The 20,126-nt window shown below is 50.0% G+C and overlaps 1 protein-coding gene across 2 annotated transcripts in view; it reads right to left on the minus strand.

The window, feature by feature from the left end:
• CD81 (CD81 molecule) overlaps window positions 1–18,925 on the minus strand; it is a 35,526-nt gene extending 16,601 nt beyond the window's left edge. The window contains exons 1-2 of one of the 2 annotated variants that reach the window (XM_066320939.1): window positions 18,907–18,925; window positions 6,533–6,647 (exon numbers count right to left, since the gene is read on the minus strand). Coding sequence is in view for 1 of the 2 variants with exons in the window: in XM_066320938.1 (XP_066177035.1) it covers window positions 6,533–6,647; window positions 16,748–16,813 (181 nt within the window). In the remaining variant the exon portion in view is untranslated. Of the gene's footprint in view, window positions 1–6,532; window positions 6,648–16,747; window positions 16,906–18,906 lie in introns of those variants that run through there. The other variant, XM_066320938.1, reaches the window with a different exon arrangement.
• Window positions 18,926–20,126: the final 1,201 nt, after the last annotated feature.

The raw sequence follows: 20,126 nt of genomic DNA on the forward strand, positions 1-20,126 counted from the left end.
TTTCAAAAGACAAAAAAGAAATCAAATAAGAAATCCCCCTCAGCATGACACCAGGCTTCCTGGGAAGGCCAGGCAGCTCTCCAAGCTGTGCCTGCCCTCCCCATGGGATGGGCTTTAAAAAGGGGCTGAGAACAGACAAAAGAGAGATGTTTGTTCTCCCAACAGGCTCCTGCAGGGAGACTCTGCACATCCAAGAGTTTTGCAAGCCTCTGAGGAAAGGAGGGAGGCTTCAGTGCCACCCTGCTGTTGCTCCTGGCCTGGAGATGCTGAACTTCACTGGGCTCATCACCAGTGCTGCTGCAGGGAAGGGTGGGACCATTAAACAATGGCAGGGAGACTCCCTCCTACCCCACACCACCCATTGTGGAAGAACACCCTTCCCAGCAGCCATGATGTTCTTCCTGGCAGCTTGGGGGCAAGAGACAGGCAGAGAGCGGAAAGTCCCTTCAGGGCAGGGTTGAGGCAGGAAAAAGATGGCTGTGTGAGCCAGCCAGCAAAGCAGGGTCTCCCAGACATTTTTGTCCAGTTGCCTGGTGGAATTGGCCCAGCAGAGCAGGCAGTGCTTTCTTCAAAGTGAGGAGCGGGGGCGGGGGGGGGGGGGGGGAGGGACTGGAAAAAGGGTTTTCTGGAAGATGACAAGTGGGAAGCCCTTCCATTCCTCTCCACCCCCTTTCCCAAGGAAAACATTGCTGCTCTGTAGCTGCTAATGACTTCCAGATGGAGCAACAGGGTCACAAAGCATGGAGAGCTCTCACGGAGAGATGAAAGCCTGGACATGCTGCCCTCATCTGCAAGAACAAGGCAAGAAGAAACCACGAGCACCCCTCTGTCAAAAAAACTAAAGGGGTGGTGGGGAAAACCCCAAAGAAAGTCCCTCCTTGCACACACTTGTACCCAAATCCATTCCACACACACGATGCCACAGTCACGTGTTTTCTCCTTTGCCTATTCAGCAAACACTAGAAGGAGTTTTGTAAAACTTGTACGCTCAAGTTTTGTAAATTCAACACACCTGCAAAAGCTTGGAGGAAGTCTATGACACATGTCCAGGATTGGGATGGACAGTGGTGACAGCACAGGAGAGCCAGCCTGGAATATCTGGCCATGCTATGCTACCCCAGCCTACAGCATGTCCGGACATTTCTATGTGTCCTGGGATCTCACCCACGAAAAGAGCACAAATCCCACTGGAGGATTCCTTGTAGGTTTTGCATGCTTCAAACATGGCGCAGGTTTTCTAAGGAAAACTGTCAAAGCTACAGCTCTGAAGAGCAAGGAGTCACCTCCGGCACAGGTCCAGAGCAGCAAAGCCAATGGGACAGGACAAAAGAAAAGAACAGAAAAGAATAACTACATTAGTTGTAGCTGGATAGATCTGATAGTATCTATGTATTTTTAAAGACATAACCAGTTTTAATGTGCAGAGTAAATGAAACACAGGTTGGTCATGACCAAGGTAGAATGAATTACCATTAAATGGAGATGTAATGAAATAACATGTTGCTTTCTTACCAGAAATTGAATTCTGTGATAAGAAGAATATTAAAAAACCCTATACTGTCAGATACATGGTGTAAGCCAGAAAGGAAAGTACTAAAAATGTGTTTCGCCTTAAAACTGCTATTTTAAAGAAAAAATCCAGTATTACTGAAGGAGTTGATCTGACAGTGATTAGAGGAAAATCTAGAACAAGGAAAACTCAGCTTTTGGGTTTTTTTTTCCTTTAAGGAACAAAATAATTAAATTGTCCTTAACTGTAAGTTTATTTCCAAGACAAAAAATGCCTGTACTTCTATTTTTAAAAATCCACATATATTATTTTTTAAATAATCCATTTTCCTCAGTGTGGTTCAGGGCCAAATGCAAACCTTGGTTTCCACTGCCAAGCACGCGAGCCTGGCCACAGCTCACGTGTCTGGCGGAAAGTCTCTGACACAGGGAACCTTGACAAAGTAGAGCACAAATGCCTGAGAGAAGAAACCAGTCCTGCACCAGCTGTGTGCATCCACAGGGATCCCTGCAGCACCTCATGCCAAGACTGAAGGTGGTTTTTGGACTGGTGTTTATTACAGACCAGGAGTCTCAGGCTCTTCTCTAGCCCTTTCACAACAAGTCTAGCAAAGCTGTTGAGTCTACCCTAAAATGTCTGGAAATTGGCACCATGTCTAGAAGATGCCTAACATTTTCAGAGGGATGGGAGCAAGGATGGGAGTGGAAACAGAAACCAAGACCGTTTCATTGCTCATGGCAGGTCCACAGCCATTGTAGCACTGCTGACCTCTAGAGCCTTTGCAACACCCTGGAGCTCTGCTGAGGCCCCTCTGCAATGAACACCTCCCAGAAATCACTGCTTCTCATCCCAGTCAGTCCTGAAAAAGCTTATTAAGCTAAATTAGCTAAAAGACTAATTAAATGATTGATAGAAGGGATAGCTCTTCCAGAACCACTTAGCCAACACAAGTCTGTCTGGGTGATCAGCTGGGATGCCCTGCACTGCTGGTCACATCTGGGACCCATGGCAAGAGTGGCCAAGGCATCCTCATGTGCTCTAAGGACAATGGGCGAACCTGGAGAAAGCTCAGAGAGATGTCCCCATCCCTGCCCTATACTGCCACTTAGCAATCCCTCCTCTCTGAAAGGATCAGATTTCCCTGAGCCCAGCAAAACCTCATGACAGGACTTCCAAAATCCTGAAGACACCCATGAAAGCTTGTGAGCAGCTGCAGTTCAACTCAGACATGTACTCATTTGTAAGAAAGACTTCAAAGCCTCCCTGTGCTTTCTGGCCCATTTATTCCAGACCAGTCTGCGTGAAAAGCAGCTTGAACTTGTTTCCAGGGCAGAAATCATTATCCTGGACTGTATTTGTTCTGAGGAGGATGGTGGAGACAGTCTGATTCACCTCTTAAGGAAGCCTGTGTTCTCACTAGCTGATGTTCCTTCCATGCCTCAGCAGCAATCGCAGGCACATTCACCACCTTAGTCCCAAGTCACTGATCCCACACCTGCCTCCCTCAGGCTTCGCTGCCTGACTGGCTTGGGAGCTGGATAAACATTACCTGGGCAATTCCCCCACCAAAAAACCCCTCCTGCCTTTCTGTTGGGACAGTGACACCCAGCAGGATGACAGGGAGAGGCAGTGGTGGCAGCAGCCTCAGTGGTCAGGTTTACCCCACCACTGCATGCCTGTCCAAAACCTCACACTCCTCCCCTGTGCCACCATGCTCTAGGGAGGAGACACTGCCCAGCAGAGGATTTACTAATAAAACACATGAAACCAAGACAGAGGCAAAGCAAAGCCCTCCCTCGCCCCAAAAGCTACATGGAAAACCCCACCCCAGCTCAGGACACTTTTGCACTCTTCATCGTGGCTGGCCCCGCTCCCAGGGCCAAGCTAATTGGAGCCACAGGTCGTGCTGCCCTGTCACTTGCTGTGAGCAGCTGGAGGCAGATTTCCTATTTTGGATCTGGCAGGAGAGAGTGGAGCCAAGATCATCCAGCTGCTGTGCTCCGTTCCTTGCCGGGCAGCTTGAGGGAAAGCACAGGAAGGGCTGCAGCAGGGACCAGCACTCAGTGATGCCCCAGCACACAGGCAGCCCAGGGAAAGTGGGGAATCCTGGGGTGTGGATTGAAGGCAAACAAAAGTTGAGGATTTTGTTCCTGCTCTCCTCAAAGCATTTCATCCACGACAGCCATCTCCAGGCATCACATAACCAAATCTTTGAAGGATGGGGAACCTGGCTTTTTCCTCCCACTGTGATCCCACAAAGAAAGGGCAAAAGTAGTAATCCCAGGGTCTCTTGCCTCTCCAAGATCCCCAGGTGCTCTCAAAAACCACTTGAGATCACAGCACTAATTTATTGTGGATAGATCAGAACTGTTCCAATTTGTATCTGCAGAGAGAGACCAGCTCAGCCTTCTATAGGCTCTCATAACATCCTGAATCATAGTTTTGTTGTTTGTTTGGGTTTTTTTCAATGGTACTTTATGTTCAGGATCAGTCAATATCTGAGAAGTGGTCAGTCAGTTGCTAGCAATTTATCAATGCCTCTAGCTATCCTGAAGGATGTTTTTGGCCTTGTGACCAACATCTTCCCAGCCTCCAGACAGATGAAGCATTCCAGACACAGTGTTATCCAAGAGTAAGAAGGATTTTGGTTTCTGAACTTCAAATAAAGCAAGTAAGTGCATATCAGACCACAAGCCAAGCTCAGATGAAGAACAAGTATTTTCCTTTATAGTTATGAAAGCGAGGAACTAAGGTGCTCCAGCTATCCCCATCCCTGGTACTGCTTGGTCTTTACAGTGCAGAAGCAGTTAAAGCGTTTGCTGGAGCATTAGATCCAGAGCCAAAATGGAAGTGTCAAAAGCCAGGACTGCTAACAAGTGGTTAGGGGATCAGAGGGTTTGCACGCCCTGCTGAGGAAAAGCCCAGGAACAAGGGCCCGTTTAGTAACCTCCCAAGCCAGCCCACAAGACAACTTGTGCACGCAGTGCCAAAGTGCTGGGGAGGAGGGGCAGTGCTTGTGGGAAACCCCAGCCCACACGAGCCCCTTCCCTGTGGCTGGAGAGGCTGGAGAACAGCTGCCTGTGTCCTGGGGGCTGCAGGGGCGGCTGCTGTGATGGTCCAGTCTGAGAGCTGGGGGCCAGGACTGCTCCTCTCCTGCTCCTGCTGCAGCCTGAAGTATCATGCCTGGTACTCTCTAGCTTCACTGTTCCCCACAGCTTCTTTGTCCCACTTCCCCATTGCCCTCAAATCCATTATTTTTCCTCTCCCATAGCACACAGACACCCTGGAAAAGTAGCCTTAAACAGCTCAGGCTTTGGGGTAGCAGAAAGGACACAGAAAGAAACCAGGAGACATCAAATCCCTGCTTTCCTACTTCCCCTTCTCGTTCAGTCCACACCCTATGATGGAAGTTTTCCTCCTTCGACAGTGTTTATTGCTTCCCCCTGTCCTGCAGCGCCGCAGCAAAGCCTGGCTGGCCTTTAAAAGCCTCCTGACAAATCCCGGGAGCAGCACCCTGTGCCAGACACCAAAAAGTGGTTTGCAAAGGGAAAAAAAAAAACAACAGAGCTCTGGAGGCCAAGCCCAAAGAGGTTCCTGTTCCCAAAAGCAAGAACACTGTGTGCATGTGTATATTGCATGCCAGAGAAGAAAAAGGAGGAGTACCAGTTGTAAGAGAGAGGAAGAATGGGGGGGAGCAGAAGTGGGGGGGGAGCAAAAAGAAATCGCAGCCTTAAGACTCCAGAGGTCTGGCTGGGAGAGGCAGCAACTGAAAGAAATGCTCTGCTGTTATTACTGCATGGAAATTACAGCTGCCAGAAGGAATCCAGGCCAATCTGTTGCTGAATATAACTTTAAAAAGACAGCCAGCCTCAAATAATGGGCTGCTCAAGGGTGTTGGAAAGTCAGTGCAGTGGTGGGACCCACAGTCCTTCCCCAAAGCCTTTTTAAACAGCAAAGGTGGAGAACAAAGACAAACTAAGGGTGGAAGAGTAAAAGATGCTCAACAGGCAGGAGAGAAGGACTCTGCCTCATGCTCCAGGTCCCCCAGGTTTGGGGAGAAACTGTCAACAAAGGAGGTATCAGTTGTAAATCCCCCAAAAGACAGAGAGGCTTGGACTGGTTCCTGGAAAGGAGAGAGTTTAACTTCTTGTGAGCTCCCTTTTCTGCTTTTAAAAATTAGATGTACAAAGGAGAAATGCTGCAAGTAGAGCTCTGGGTGTGAAGCAGGAAAAGACAGACAGCAAGAGAGAAAAAACCTCACAGCTACTTACAGCAGGAGCATCTTCTGTAACCAGGGACAGCCAGGGAGAGGGCTCAGGCATGCTATTTCATGGGCAAGCAAGGAAATGCAAAGGAAAACCCTTTCCAGAAAGTAATTTTAGCTACAGGTGAGAACAGGACATTGGATCAGACGATGTTCCCAGCCCTGTCAGCTTGTGCTCCAAGCCAGCTCCTGACTGGCAGCCAGCCCCTCCTGCAAGCCTCTCCCCCTCATCTCTGAAGGATGTTGGAGAACAGGGGAAAACCAGGGGCTTTCAGCTTCCAAGCACGCCAGCATGCTGTCAAATTAACAAAAATCAGGCTAAGCTTAACTGTAATGCACAGAGGCTCCACCTGCCCCTCCTGGAGAACATGAGTCACACGCTCACCAAGCTTCGCTTTCCACTGCCAGGCACTCTGTCGGCTACTTTTACATCCCTTTGGATAGGAAACAAGACACGCTTCCAAGAAGTCCCCTCTGTTCCCAAATGTGCTCTGGAGAGAACCCACAACACTGCAACACGTCTTTTTGAGTTTTTAGCTGGTGTGGATTTGGACTCTGTGCTTGGGCCACAGCCAGCATTTTATCAAAGGCTTCGGCTGGCACAGCAGGGGATATTTTGGAGAGTACAAGGGCAACAGGAGGTATTTTTATCTCCTCGTTGCTCACCTGGAGCTTTCTGCCCTGGTTTTGGGTACACTCCAGCCTACCCTGGGGCACAAGACCCAAGCAGTAATGCCAGCACCCCCACGGCTACTCACCGACGTAGAAGGTGTTGGGGGCCTGCTTCTCCCCCAGCTGCAGGTACAGGATACTCGTTGTCTGTGAGTCATGGCGCAGCCACAGGGCCACTCCCAGGATGATGCCTCCGGCCAGCTGGGGACAAAACAGAGGGAGGCAAGGGTTACCCACTGCTCCGGCCGTGTCGGGGCCAGACTGGCAATTTTCAGCCTCGAGCAGACTTGCTTTTTATCTTCCCACAAATATACAAGAATGTCCTTTCTGACCATCATCCCTGTAACATGCTTTGTGCCTCACAGATCCTGAGCCATGTGATCTTCCCTGCTTTATAAGAAAACTCTCATTCTGGGGATGTGCAAAGCCCTTTCCAGTTTTTGCAGATTTCTTTCCCAGGAGGTATTTTATTATGCTTTGTTATTATTTTCAACGGAAGGCTCTGCGTTACCCAAGCAGGAGGAGATGTGCCACTAAAGTTTCTAGGAGAGCTTTTCAACAGAAGTTAGGATCAGCCCCAGTTACTTCTTTTTTTCCAGTGGGCTGTTACCACCCCATTTCATTTCTCTGTGAGGTACAGACAGAAAGGAGGGGGGAAACTGTCCATTTTTCCCCTCTGCCCCCAAGTCTTGCATGCACACTAATTCGCTATCCAGGCTCAGGCTTCCAGTCAAACACATAATGTTCCTCAGGCAGACAAAAATTTCCTTAATGTCTTAATACAGGAATTGAAGTGGAGCAAGGCCTGGGGTCAGGCCAAAGCAGCACCACACCACTTTTGGGAGTTCCAGGCTGTGACTGCTGCCTTGCCCACGCCGTCACACAGCAGAAGAGCAGCACACCTACACCCACGTGTGCACACCGGGACTGACCACGGCAAGGTGACACACTCCAAATGTGGGAGGAGGTGTTCTGTGCATGGGACAGCAAGTCAACCGCTGGGATATTTATGTACAAACAATGGGAAGTTTTATGACTGACTTCCTCACCGTTTTCCCTTTCAGGGAGGGGCTGGGAATGGCCACGGAAGACGGGAGCAGATTTGGGGCACTACAGCGGGGAAGGTGTCATTGAGAGGAACTCAAAGTAGAGCTTTTCCAACAGGACTCTCTGTGTCCTCTGTGACATCCCCCTGCCATTTAAAAACATGAGAGAGAGGGGAAAAAATACAAACATCTTGGGAAAAACCCAAACCCTTAAGAATTTCAGTATCACCGCTGTGAAATGCTGGAATCACGTGTTCAAATGCCAATTTAATTTTGAGTGTCCCACATCCTTGAAGCCATTCATCTTAAAAAAGGGAAGAAAACTACCAAAGAGTATAGCAGTGGAAACATGCTTTTTCTAAAAGAGTCTGAATCAGGTTGGCTACAGCCATGATAGACACCAGGAAAATCCATAAAACAAACGAAACAACAACAGCAGGGCTTTCGAATTAAAAAAAAAAAAAAACAACAACAACAACAACAACAAAAAAAACAACACAGCTTTTTCAGTAAAGGTGCAAAGTCTCCAGCTGTGCAAGCACAACAAGGAACACAGGAGCACAGGGATGTGCAAGACAGGCTGTAGATGGGAGCCTGGCTTTGCCCCTTGAGAGCTCAGCTGGTGGTTTCCTCCTTGCTGATCTCTACAAATCCCAGCCACAAGGTTTTTCCAGGAGTGCCACTGAAGCTGGGGCAAACCCACACCATTTCCAAATGCACAGGACAAACTGCTCTCGGGGCTTTTCCACTATCAGAGGGAAAAAATCCTCACCAGCTCTCAGCGAGGAAGGGAAATCTTTGCTTTTCCCCAGTCTGCCACCAAAGTAATCGGCTTTTAACACTTCTCCCACAAGAACCAATACAACTTCCCTGCTGGCACACTCCCTCATCCCTCCTGCACTGGGGCCAGCCTGAGGTTCTCCAAACACTGGCTATGGAGAAAAGTCACGAAAGCCAGTCTGTGCTCAAGTCCAGCTCCAAATAAGGCAGGTTGTGGCTTTGCACAAAGTTACCCGAATCCAGCCTGGTGTGGCTTGTTCATTGTCTGAGGGCATAACAAAGTTTGTGTTTTTACTCTCAGAGGAGAGAATGCTTCCCCAAATTAATCCATGCCACTCGAAGTAAAGCTCTCTTGGTAGCTGCTAGGAGAGAAGAGACCCCGAGGAAGGTCTGGATTTCTGTGCTGGCTGGAAGACGTAACAAAAAAAGGCTTCAGGCTTTTCTGTTTTGGTTTTTTCCCTGCAAGGACACATTGCTCTGCCCTGACATGCTGCCCTCCACACTCAGCAGTGCCACCCCAGCCCTGCCACCCATCGTGAGGTTGGGGTGACACCAGCAGCTCCTTTCCAGCCAAATTTGTCTTGAAATGCCCGACAGCACTGAAAACAGGCTGCAAGTGGTCCTCAAGATATTTTTTAATCATTTGGGAACCTCAGCTAGAGGGATGGAGCCTCTTCTAATGCATCAAACCCACCCCAGCAGTGAGGTCTGCCTAAGACAGCCAGCTGAACCAACTCCAGATGTTCCCAGTTTTATCCTGAATGCGCCCCGGGAACATCACATACCCCTCCCGCACCGCCTGACTCCATTTGCATTTTTAACAGAGCATGGAAGACCTCTGAATGGAAGCTTTAATCCAACAGCAGCTGGATTTCTTAAGAGAAAATGACATTCACTTACTAATGAAAACAGGGTTTGAGCTACGATGAGTAACTTTTTCCATGAAAACCATACATCCTCCCACCACCAAGAAGCCCAAAATGGAATTGAGACTCCTTCTTCCCAAAGCAAAGAAAACAAGAGGGAGAAAACATTATCAGCTTGCCTCAGTAACTCTGCCTTCCGTTGTACCTTGCTTGGGATAATCTCTTTTTTAATAGAACAACTTGTTCCAGTTAAAATTTTGGTATTTTCTCCCCCTTCCATCCTACAACTGCTGTTTGCCAACACTAGAGCCTGAGGAGCTCCAGTCGCTGATGGCAGCGTCACGCTCGTCTCTAGGCTGCACGCCCTCATACATATCACTGGCTTTTTCTGCTGTGGCTATCTGTAATCTCACACAGGTTCTCCCACTGATCTCTGTGTTCCCAGCTTGTCAGACAGCAGCGTTGCAGAGGCTGGGACCATCACTTCTGATACACTCCGAGTACCCAGCACAGCTCTCCATTTAAATTTTGGGGGACTGCAATAATCTAAAAGCTGCCACTTCAGCAATGCCATGAGTGTGTCAGACTTTGACCTGCTTTCCAGAAGCCAACCTCCCCAACCTGCTGCTCAGCCGCTAGCACCACGGCACTCGTAGAAGGCACATCAGTGATGTTCCCCAGGATGGGGCTGGCCCCAGAGCTCACGCCCTGAGCAGCTTCCCGGCACAGCAGAGGTGGTGTTGCAGGCTCCAGCGTTTCCTCTTTACTGCTTTTTTCCAGCTTCCAGAGATTTATTGCTTCTTCCACAGACAGCTAGACTTTTCCAGCTGGATCCTGCCTGCCCAAGGCTTGCTTTTTCAGGAATGCTGCTCCTGGCTGACACAGCAGGGGAAGTCCCCACTGAATGCTGCCCAGGGGTTGGAAAAGGCAGGATCTGTATCCCCAAGAGGTGATGGGATGGTATCCCATGTGAGGAGGCATCACCAGATGAGCACCATGATGGAAGCAGATGTGCAGTCCTGGTTTGCTGCGCAATCCACAGTGGACGTAGTGAGGCTCCTTCCTAGACTGAGCCTCACCAATGGAAGTGCTGTTCACCCTAAAATTTCTAGATCCAGCTGTGGGGCAAGGGAACAAGCCCATTTTTTACAGCTTAGTTACTCCTCTCCACAAGAAATTCTTATGAATTTGGGGTGCAAGGAAGGTCCCCTTTTAATGTGGTGTACCCCACTTTTGAGCTGCCCCCACCTTAACCCGTTGCTATCTAAAACTCACATATGCCAGGATATGCATCACCTCCCTGGTCCCTTCTGCTACCCCCAGCCTTCTTCCTCCTACTCCCTTCCCTCCACCCTTCTGTAAAACAGATTTCCTGGAAGGGAGGAGGAGAAGAAAGAAGTTCTGGCTGTAGGGCAGCTTGCCGGGCATGCCAGAGCAAAGCAGACAGACATCCTGTGGCTTAAGTCAGCAAAGGACAGAGGTGGAGGTGCCAGCAGTTCCATGATGCTGTATTTTAGCAGTGCCATTTCCCACAGCCACACTGATCCTGCCTCCAGGTCGTTGGTTGCCAACCTGAGAGAGCCCAAGGGCTGGGAGAGGCTCTTGCCTTGCTGGAAAAATGCTGCAGGCAGAGCTCACGCCACGATGCCTGGGAAATACCACAGTTACTAATAAGAAGCAGGATGCTGCCAAGAAAGCTTAATGAATTTTAGCTGGTTTATGATTAAGGTAGATGCCTGGAGATTTTTAACAGGGTCTCATGCTGCAGAAGTTTGCAATTTGCCTTACACCACCTGCAAGCAGAGCCCTTGGTGAGGGCAGCACCAGGACCCCACCTGAGAAGCCTAAGCAGGGTTCCCCATGGCTCCTCTCCAAGGCAACCTGCAAAGCTGCTGAGATGGAGTAACCATGAATCCTCCTCCTTTCAGGTTTGGGGAACCAGGGTGCAGAAAAGCAAAGTGGCTTGCCAAGGTTGAAATATCTTCCCATGCAAGAAGCCCCTCATGTGGCCAGGAACAAACTACTAATCTGAAGTTGAATGCTTTGTTCCCAGGTAATTTGTGGATCTCCAGGTAAAGCAGCATGAGTAGAGAAAAAGCAAGGAGACAGACTCATAACTTGACGGGAACTACCTTTGAAAGGGCAGTACAAGCCCTTGCAAGATGTGTGCTAGGATGTTCCAGCTCCTGCACTACCAGCCTGAGGACTGAGGCAGGCGAGAGAGGGACACACGGAATGTTCCCAGGTAGCACCACATCTTCCCACAGCCTGCACCTCCCCTCCTGGAAAGCAGAAGATTAATTTCTTATCCACTGCAGCAGCTGAAAGGGCATGGGGTGCAGCAAAGGGCTGACAGCTGAATGGTGGCCCAGGAACCTGAGTTCAATGCTGAGACTATCTCCGTGTTACAAGATCAAGTCTTCACACCAAAAATCACTTGAAATTTCAAGGTGAAGTGTGCTAGAGATCAACGGCTGTGCTGCATGTTAGGCTGGACTGTGGGATGCCCTGGAGCCCCTTAGGAGGGTGTAAGCAGGGGAAGGGACTTCCATAAGACACAGAGTTGCAGCTTGACAGGCACACAAAGAAAAAGGTTATCTTGGCACAGGCACTCACAGGCAGGAGTGGCAGATAGGACCCTGTGACAGCACAGGCGAGGTTTTTCTCCTGCATTCCAGTGCCATGGTGCTCCATGGCCATTAAAGACCAGGCTGAAAGTTTGCAGGCAAGGCCAGGAATTGCAAGAAAGGCATTTGGGAAGAGCACCGTGGCCTGCAGGCAGGAGGAGGAGAGCAGCCTGCAGCCCTGCTCTGCTCCCAGCAGCACACCTTCCAGCAGCGGCTATTAATAGAGCTGCCAGCCAGAGCGAAATTCTCCAGTGGTGCCTATAGTTACCAGCCCTACAACACTGCAGAGCTTTTCAAAACAAGCTCCAGAGGAACACTCCCAGAGGAGCAGCATGCCAGAGGCCAAATAAAGCTTGATGGATGGGAGGAGAATGGGAATCCAGCACCAAAATCCAGGAGCAGAGTCCTACGACAGGGAGCACCGTGCCCACAGGCCGCTCCCAGCCTGATCCCTTCTGCAGAGTTAAACACTTCCCAGAGTTTAACTGCCCTCAGCAGAAAGGAAAACAATTAGAGATATTGCTTTAAAATTAATTTGGTCCCATACATAAGCATTTAACCACAATAGTGATACAAGTGCTTTTCCTTCCTAATAGTACAGTGAAAGGCACTTCCACAGTGCAGGATCAAAGCGTTTCTCACTGTTAATGCTCTTGCAGAAGATAAGTATTACAGTGCCTGATAGAATAACACGAGGAAAACAGAGCAATCCCCATCCAGCCAGCAGTGCTCCCTCCCTTCAGCTGCAGCCCAGCCCATTAAGTGAAATCAGGTACCCCTACTCGGCAGGGTGCTCCCGTCACCTAAAAAAACCTTCTACAGGCAGAGACTCCAGAAGAAGGTGATGGAAGGGCTGTGTTCACTTGACAGAGTGCCCTAAAACATCCCAGAGAGGTATCAGCAACAAAACTTGAGTGTAGGTACTGAGCCTGCCAAGGAAACCTCTCCCCTGCCCTTCCAAGACAGGTCTTAAGTAGCTGCAGGGTCAAACACACACAGGAATATGCTTGCCTGTACATTGTCCCAGGATACCAACCAGAATCGGTGGAAGAAGATGCTGGGCCAGCATGAGGTCTTTGCTGCTCGCCAGGATCTCTGCAATTCCCAGGGAGACCAGCAGCCCAAGCAGCCAGGCACCACCACCTGTGACACTGGAGCAGTGTTCAGCCCACACCTACACCCACAAGATGCAGGCCACTTGGTTAGTTACAGTTATTTCAAACCCGTGTTTCAGAGCTACAGGAAGCACGAGATCTTCCATTCTTCATTTAAAGCTGTGAGCAATGGTGCACAGCCACCTCCTCACCACAATGGGAGGGACATGTGCTGCTCAGCGAAAGTGTTACCACGGGACAAGCGCCACCTCTCCACAGTGTCACCTCTCCCCACCGACACCGAGTATCTCTGTGCAGGCTTTGCAGGCTCCAGGGTACAGTTAACACATATTCCGTGTTGCACAATATGCAGCTCCTCTACCTCTTCCCTTTCAATCACCCGTCGAGACAGACCGTCACTTCCACCCTCCCTCTGTTCTTGCCCTTCCTTCCCTTTGCACCCAGACTGTACGACATCCCCTCAACACACAGAAGAGTTAGACAGCGCCTGGAAAATGGCATTAGGAGGAAGCTCTTCCTTTTAATTAGACACCTTTCTGCTAGGGCAGCCAGCGGTGCTCTCAACCTGGAAAGCTGCCATGGGCTGTATTAGCTAATAAGCTTGAGTGATCCTTCTCCAAGCAAGTCAATTCCTCCTCAGTTATGTTTAATTATATTTTAAAATAGCTCGCTGGCTTCCTTCAGCCTCTCCAGGGACTCTTTGCAGTGGTGGTCAGTTCAGCCCCATGTACGGAGCTGTGCTGTTTGGTTTGGATCATTCAGGAGAGCAGTCAAAGCCCAGCCATCTTCTAGGGATGGGATGGAGAAGCAGCTCCATCTGCCAGCTGCCCAGCCCTGCTCAGGCGGCCCATCACACCAGCCAACGTGCCCAGAACAGCTACTGCTCCCTCTCACAGGGCAGTGTCCACTCACTACCAGCCAGCCCACGGTTTCAGGACAACTCGGCAGCACAGAAAAACGTTTGTCTTTCCAGCCCCATGTTTTGCTAAGCAGGTGAAGCCCCCAGGTGCTGACCATGGCCTCCTTCACCACTACAGCAGGTGGGTGCCACTGTGAAACACGTGAAACACTGTGAAACACCCTCTCCTGGGGCAGGGACTCGTCGGTCCATGCGGCGCATGCAGCAGCTGCTGCTGCCTCAGGAGCCACCCTGGGCCAAGCACAATCTTGGCATCTTCCTCTCAAGAATGCATGCAACAAAGGAAAAGCAATCCCAAAACATCAAATAAAACTGAAACATCTCAGGTACAACGAATGAGGAGCTGGCAGCAGGGTCACCTTTTCCTCTTGCATTTTCAACACAGCGGCTTTGTGACATTCCCCCTGCACTGCCAGGGGGAGGAAACCAGAGGGGTGTCAGTTTATTTACACTCCAGCAGGATAGCAGGGCTACATAAAAAAGTAATCAGAGTAACTACGGCTGAGAATTGCTTCCTTCTTCCTCTCGGGCGCTAGAACAAGCTCCTGTGCAGCTCAGCATGGTGCCTGCCGAACTCTGGGCTCTGCCTCTGCCTTGTTTTCCCCAGCGCCAGCCGCGCACAAGGCAAATCATAAGCAAATAAGCACGGGGAGCTCATCAGCCCCTGCAAAGGAACCTCCTGGCAGCACTAAAGGGCTGCAGGTGCCGTCTCACACCTCCCTGTGGTTAGAGGTGGTTTCCCAACACCAGCCAGCCTGCAGCGAGGGTGCTCAGCACCACATTCTGTCCTTAAATGCCACCCCGTGAAAAGGGCCATCACACTTGGCTGTTAACCGCAGTATTCCTCCCCAGCTGGAGGTGCCAGATTGGCAGCTACCCTACCTTTGTGGTAAACCTAAGATTCCCCTCAACTCCTAGTTTAAAAAACAACACAAAAGGGCTTGAAAACTCCAAGATCTGTGTATTCAGCCACCATTCAGCTGGCCCGTCCCACAGAAAGCATTGTTAATTCTGATAAAGTCCAGGCTCCCCGTCTGCACAGGAGACAGTGTGAGGGGACCAAGTCCAGGACTAGGCGCTGTTTTGGGGAGCCAGTGGGTCCCAGCTCACAGGCACCCCCTCCGGGGAGGAACTGAAGTATCTACCCCCAATCACAGGGAGCAAAAGGGTAGGGAAAGGCACGCGAAGTCATAACGGGGAAGTTATACAGATTGGCAACTCCTCTTGGAAAAAAAAATGCCCATTTATAAAAGATCAGCTCTTCTGCAAGACTCTGAGGTGAACAACTGATCTTGTTGAGAAGTGGTGGCTGTGCAGAGCCCCCCAGCATCCTTCCTGCCACCCAGGAGATCCTTCCTCCCTCGCAAGCACAGCCGTCAGCTTCTTCGACAAGAATGGCAGGAAATCGGGAGCAGGAGGCAAGAAAAAAACCTGGGATAAGCACGATAACTCGGAAGGAACAACACTTCACAGACAACCGTACCCGCCTCCATCCGGCCATGTTAAGGGTGGAGGAAAAGGTTAAAAAAAACCCAACCCAGAAGTGTCCCCTCATTGCCGGAGCTGGGAACACATCAGGTATCAATTACCGCCCTTGTTATCAGAGCTCGTCGCCTCCCCCTTGGGCAGTGTTATACCCAGCAAACAGGCGAACAGGCCTGAAGCGAGCACCCACTTGGCTAAGCCCTACACCTCCCAGGGGTGGGGACCCCCCAAAGAGCTTCCCCAGGCACAGGCTCCAGCCAGGCAGGGCAACTCCAGGTGCCAAAGCAGGGTTTGCTCTGGAAGCCATCGGCCCCCTTCCCACTTCTCCAGCCCCCCTGGCTAAGTTCGCTGCTGTAAGCGAGCACTGAGGAAAAAGAAAAATCCCAACTCCTCGGACAGCAGAGCGGGATGTCAGACGAGGGGCACAAGGCACTGGACAAGGGGCATCCAAACGGTGCTTTGCCTGCCAGAGCGGGGCTGGACTCACTTCCGAGAGAAAAAAACATTCCGTGGAATGGAAACCAGAGTATTTAAACCACGAAAGCAGCAGCCTGCTCGGGCATATCTCGCTGCCCCCGGGCGCGGGAGCAGGGAGAGAGGGGCTCCTGCCAGCCAACCTCGCGCTGCCGGAGGCTGTTTCCAACCGGGATACGCCGCTTTTTTTTTTTTTTTGCTAAATTAGCCGCACGTCTGGATGGATTATTTCACGAGAAACTTTCTCAGGAAAAGGCAGCCTCTCCAGGCCGCTTGGCTAGAATTTGCGTGCTAAAATAACTTGCCGAGCGGCGGGGGCAGCGGTGGCCGGGCTGGGGCCAGGGCTGTGCCGGCAGCTGCGGGCGGGGGCCGGCCCCGAACCGCCCGTGTCTGCCGAACGCCCCCTCCTCTGCGGCGGGCGGCAGGGCAGGGCCTCCCCTTCCCTTCCCTCTCCTTCCCTCCCCTCCATCCGCCTGGCAGCATCCCTGCATCCCTCCTTCCCTCCCTGCCTGCGGAGCGCCGCTTTCCCCAGCGCAGACCCACGGCGAGAGGGGCTGCGGGAGCGCCCCCGGCTCTGCCCCCCCCCGCCGCCTTTCCGCCCAAAAACATCGGTAGCGGCTGGAGGCGAGCGTCTGAAAGGTCTCCTCCGACCTCAAACCATCCTACAATTCTACCTCCCCCTCTGCATGTCTATTTAAAAAACAGACATAAATAGATAGACATGTACAATTACATGCATACGCATGCATCAAAATAAAAAAAAGGCAAAGGATAACCAGCCCCTCCGCCCTCCAAAATAAAAATTAAAAAAAACCCCAAAAAAACAAAACAAGAAGCAGCCCCTAAGGCACATCCCAGACAGCAAGTCTCAGTGCTGGGGGGCAAGAAGGAGGCTAAACCCAGGCGCAGGCAGACGAGCCATATTGCAGCCCCCTTGTTTAAAGGCTGGGGGGGGCTCATCCCCCGCTCCCCGCCGCCCCTGTGCTCACCCAGAAGATGAAGTTGAAGACGAAAAGAAGATATTTGATGCACTTGGTGCAGCCTTCCACTCCCATGGCGTCGGCTCTCCCAAATCCCAAATCTGTGCTGCCTTGCAGAGCGGGGCGGCGGCGGGAGCAGAAATCTCGCCCCGCCCCCGCGCCCCGCCCCGGAAACGCCTCCCGGACACGCCCCGGACACGCCCCGGACACGCCCCTGGGCACGCCCCGAGATCGGGGGCTGGCACATGCACCCCTCTCGCCTTCCCGAAATTGGGGGTCGCCTGCTCTGTGTCTCTTTTTTTCTTCTTTTTTTTTTTTTTTTTCTCCTTTTTTTTTTTTTTTTCCCGTTTTCTTCCCAACTTTTCCCATTTCCTATTTTTTCCTAACTCCTCTTTCCCTTTTTGCTTTCCCCTCTTTTTCTATTATCCCTCTTGTTTTGTTTTTCTTTTTTCTTCTTTTGAATTTTCTCTTCCCTCCTTTCCCCCTTCATTTAATCCCTTCCCTTCCCTTCCCTTCCCTTCCCTTCCCTTCCCTTCCCTTCCCTTCCCTTCCCTTCCCTTCCCTTCCCTTCCCTTCCCTTCCCTTCCCTTCCCTTCCCTTCCCTTCCCTTCCCTTCCCTTCCCTTCCCTTCCCTTCCCTTCCCCCTCCTCTTCCTTTTCTCCTTCCCCTTTCCTTTTTTCCTTTTCTCTCTTTTTCTTTTTTCCCTTCTTTCTTTCATCTTCACTCATTTTTTTCGCATCTCTTCTCTCCATTTTTCTTTTTTCCATTTTTTTTAATATGTGCTGTTATTTATTTGTTTTCTCCTTTTTCTCACTCTCCGGGGGCAGCTTACAGCAAAGTTTCCTACACACAAGTAGGAGTCACGGGGACAGGTGCTGGAAGGCTGTAGGAACACTGCCTGCCAAACCTGACCACCATCCCTTAGAACTCACTGCCACCTCCTAAACATCACCAGGCAGTCTGGGGTGCAGGGAGAAACCTCTGTGAATATTTTGCATGAGGTTTTGTATTTCTATATAGAAAAGTTTGGGGGTGCATTCATGAGCGATCCTCCCCTCCCCCTCCAAAAAAAGAGCAAAGAACTTTTGCGTTAAAACTATCAGTTTGACGTTCAGAGAAGCGTTTCCTCATTTTCCTTTCTAATTTTGTCTCTAAAATCTGCTCTGCTGAACAGTTTTTGTCTAAGCTTGTGGCTTCGGTACTGCAAGCAATTGCATCAAGTTTAGGATGTTTTCCCTCCGTTACTGGGTAACAAGAGCGTTGGGGGGCTTCAGGGCTGCCCACCAAAGAGATTCCCCCTTTTTTCTTCTTTTTTTTTTTAATTTCTTTTTTTCCTTTTCCTTCCTGACTTTTCCCATTTCCTTTTTCCCCCAACTCGTCTTTCATTTCCCCCCTTCTTTCCCCAAGAAAAGTAAAAAACAAATAAACAAAAAAAAGAGTCACACATATCAACAGCCCTGGGAATTTAACTCCCTCCCCTCTCAAAGCTACACAGTAGAAGCACAGTGAAATTTCCCAAGCTTTCGGCTGAGACTCACTTTGGCTCACTCGCTCATCCTTAGAAATATAAATTGTTCTCACCCCATGTTATGCTTCCAGGAAGCTCGTTCACTTCTCCAGGGGCAGACCAGTAAGTCATACAACCAGAGCATGGGAGGATGCCTGGAAAAGGCACCAGTGAGCAGCTCCAGCCAAGGTTGGCACCTCACTGAGCTAAATATGAACCTGGCACCTGCCCACAGCATCATATGTAGAAACCTGCCCTCTTCCTGCCTGGGCACTTCCCTCCAGTGAAGGATTTCAGGGAGCAGCTTCTGAGCCAGTCTTCTCACACTCTGATAGAGTCTTTCCAGCCATGCATCCCATAGTCAGGAACGAGTTGTTAGCTATCACACATTTCCTACACACCTATGTTGAAATCAAGCCAGCTTCTTCCAAAATCATCCCATTGCCCTCAGGGGTGAGTTGGTCCAGGGCTTTGTCACGTTCATCAAAACTTTCTGTGCCCCTCAGTAAGAGCCCATGTGCTACATGGCAGTGGGGACCGGGAATGAATAGAAGTTGGCCCCCTTCCCTAATTACTTATGCTGAGTATGTCCCTGATTGTGGGCTTGCCATGGATTCATAACCCCTTTGTCTCTAAGCCACATTCACTCATCCAGACTTACCAACAAAGCCAGAGGCTCACCAGGCTATTTATGCATGTAACTGCTGTCCCGAATTATCAGCATGACCCATCTGGTTACGGCAATAGCTGTAATCCTGTGTGGCTCCTGCTCATCACTCCAAGTGGTAACGGCAGGATCCCAGAACTGCTCACTTGACACATCACAGCGCCCCACAATGTCTTCCTTTCTGCACCTCTGTTCTTTACAGCTATAAATAGTACAACAAACCCACCCACCCAAGGAAAAAAAAAAAAAAGGGTAAAAAAAAAAGGTTTTTTAAAAAAATGTAGGTGTTAGAAACAGAAGTCTTATATGAACCAAGAAGCCTCTTGTGCGCTTAGGCAGTTGTTCCCAGAAAAACTTTCAGAGATGCTACTTGGAGAATCTGAGTGGGAAAGGAAGGAACCAGCAACAGCTTCAACAGCAGCAGCCCTACCACCTATGAGGGAAAATGACTCTCAAATCAACTTCTGTGCTCTGGAGAGCAGGCAACCCCAGCTGCAATCACTGCCACAAGGCTGGCGTTGAAACTGCTTCCAGGGAGCTTAAGATTGCTTTTTATTTGTGTTGTTTGTATCCCCCTCACTGTGGCTTTTCTTTTCCTGCTTTCTGCCCTTTATTCCTCCTATGTTGAGGAGTGAAGGAAAATGAAAAACAACAAGTAAACCTTTATGTATCCTCCAAAAATTGTATTAGGCAGCGATTTGGTTTGGAGCCAACAGAGCTCTGTTTCTGGGACTTTCCTTCAGGTTCTCTTGGAGCACATGTTGCTCAGAGACAGCTGTGGCCCTGGCAGGGGCAGCAGGGGCAGCAGGGGCACAGTCCCATCATCTCCTACAACAAGAAGCTCCCAGTTACAGCCTAAAGCCTACTGGGTTTAAACTGGCCATGCCAACAAAGTCTTCTCCAAAAGCTGGAAGTGAAAAAGTATTTCAAGCTTTGTCTTTTGTTGTTATTTTAAGCAGCTTAGCTGGGTAGATTTGAAAACTTTGGCCTTTAGGTACAGGAAGAAAAATGCCATCACCATAGCACAGTGACAAGATAACATATACTGTTTCCCAGGACTGTGTGTGATTTCAGGGGTTATATACTCATTTCTCATGTTTCATACTCATTTCTCACACTGTAATATTTGCTGTACAGCCCATCAAGTACCACAACTACCTTCCCAAGGCTCTCAGTAGCTGTGCCACTCTTTATAAAAAGTGAAGCTAATTTGC

Source organism: Sylvia atricapilla, chromosome 6 (assembly GCF_009819655.1).
Source record: "Sylvia atricapilla isolate bSylAtr1 chromosome 6, bSylAtr1.pri, whole genome shotgun sequence".
NCBI classification, from domain to species: Eukaryota; Metazoa; Chordata; class Aves; order Passeriformes; family Sylviidae; genus Sylvia; species Sylvia atricapilla.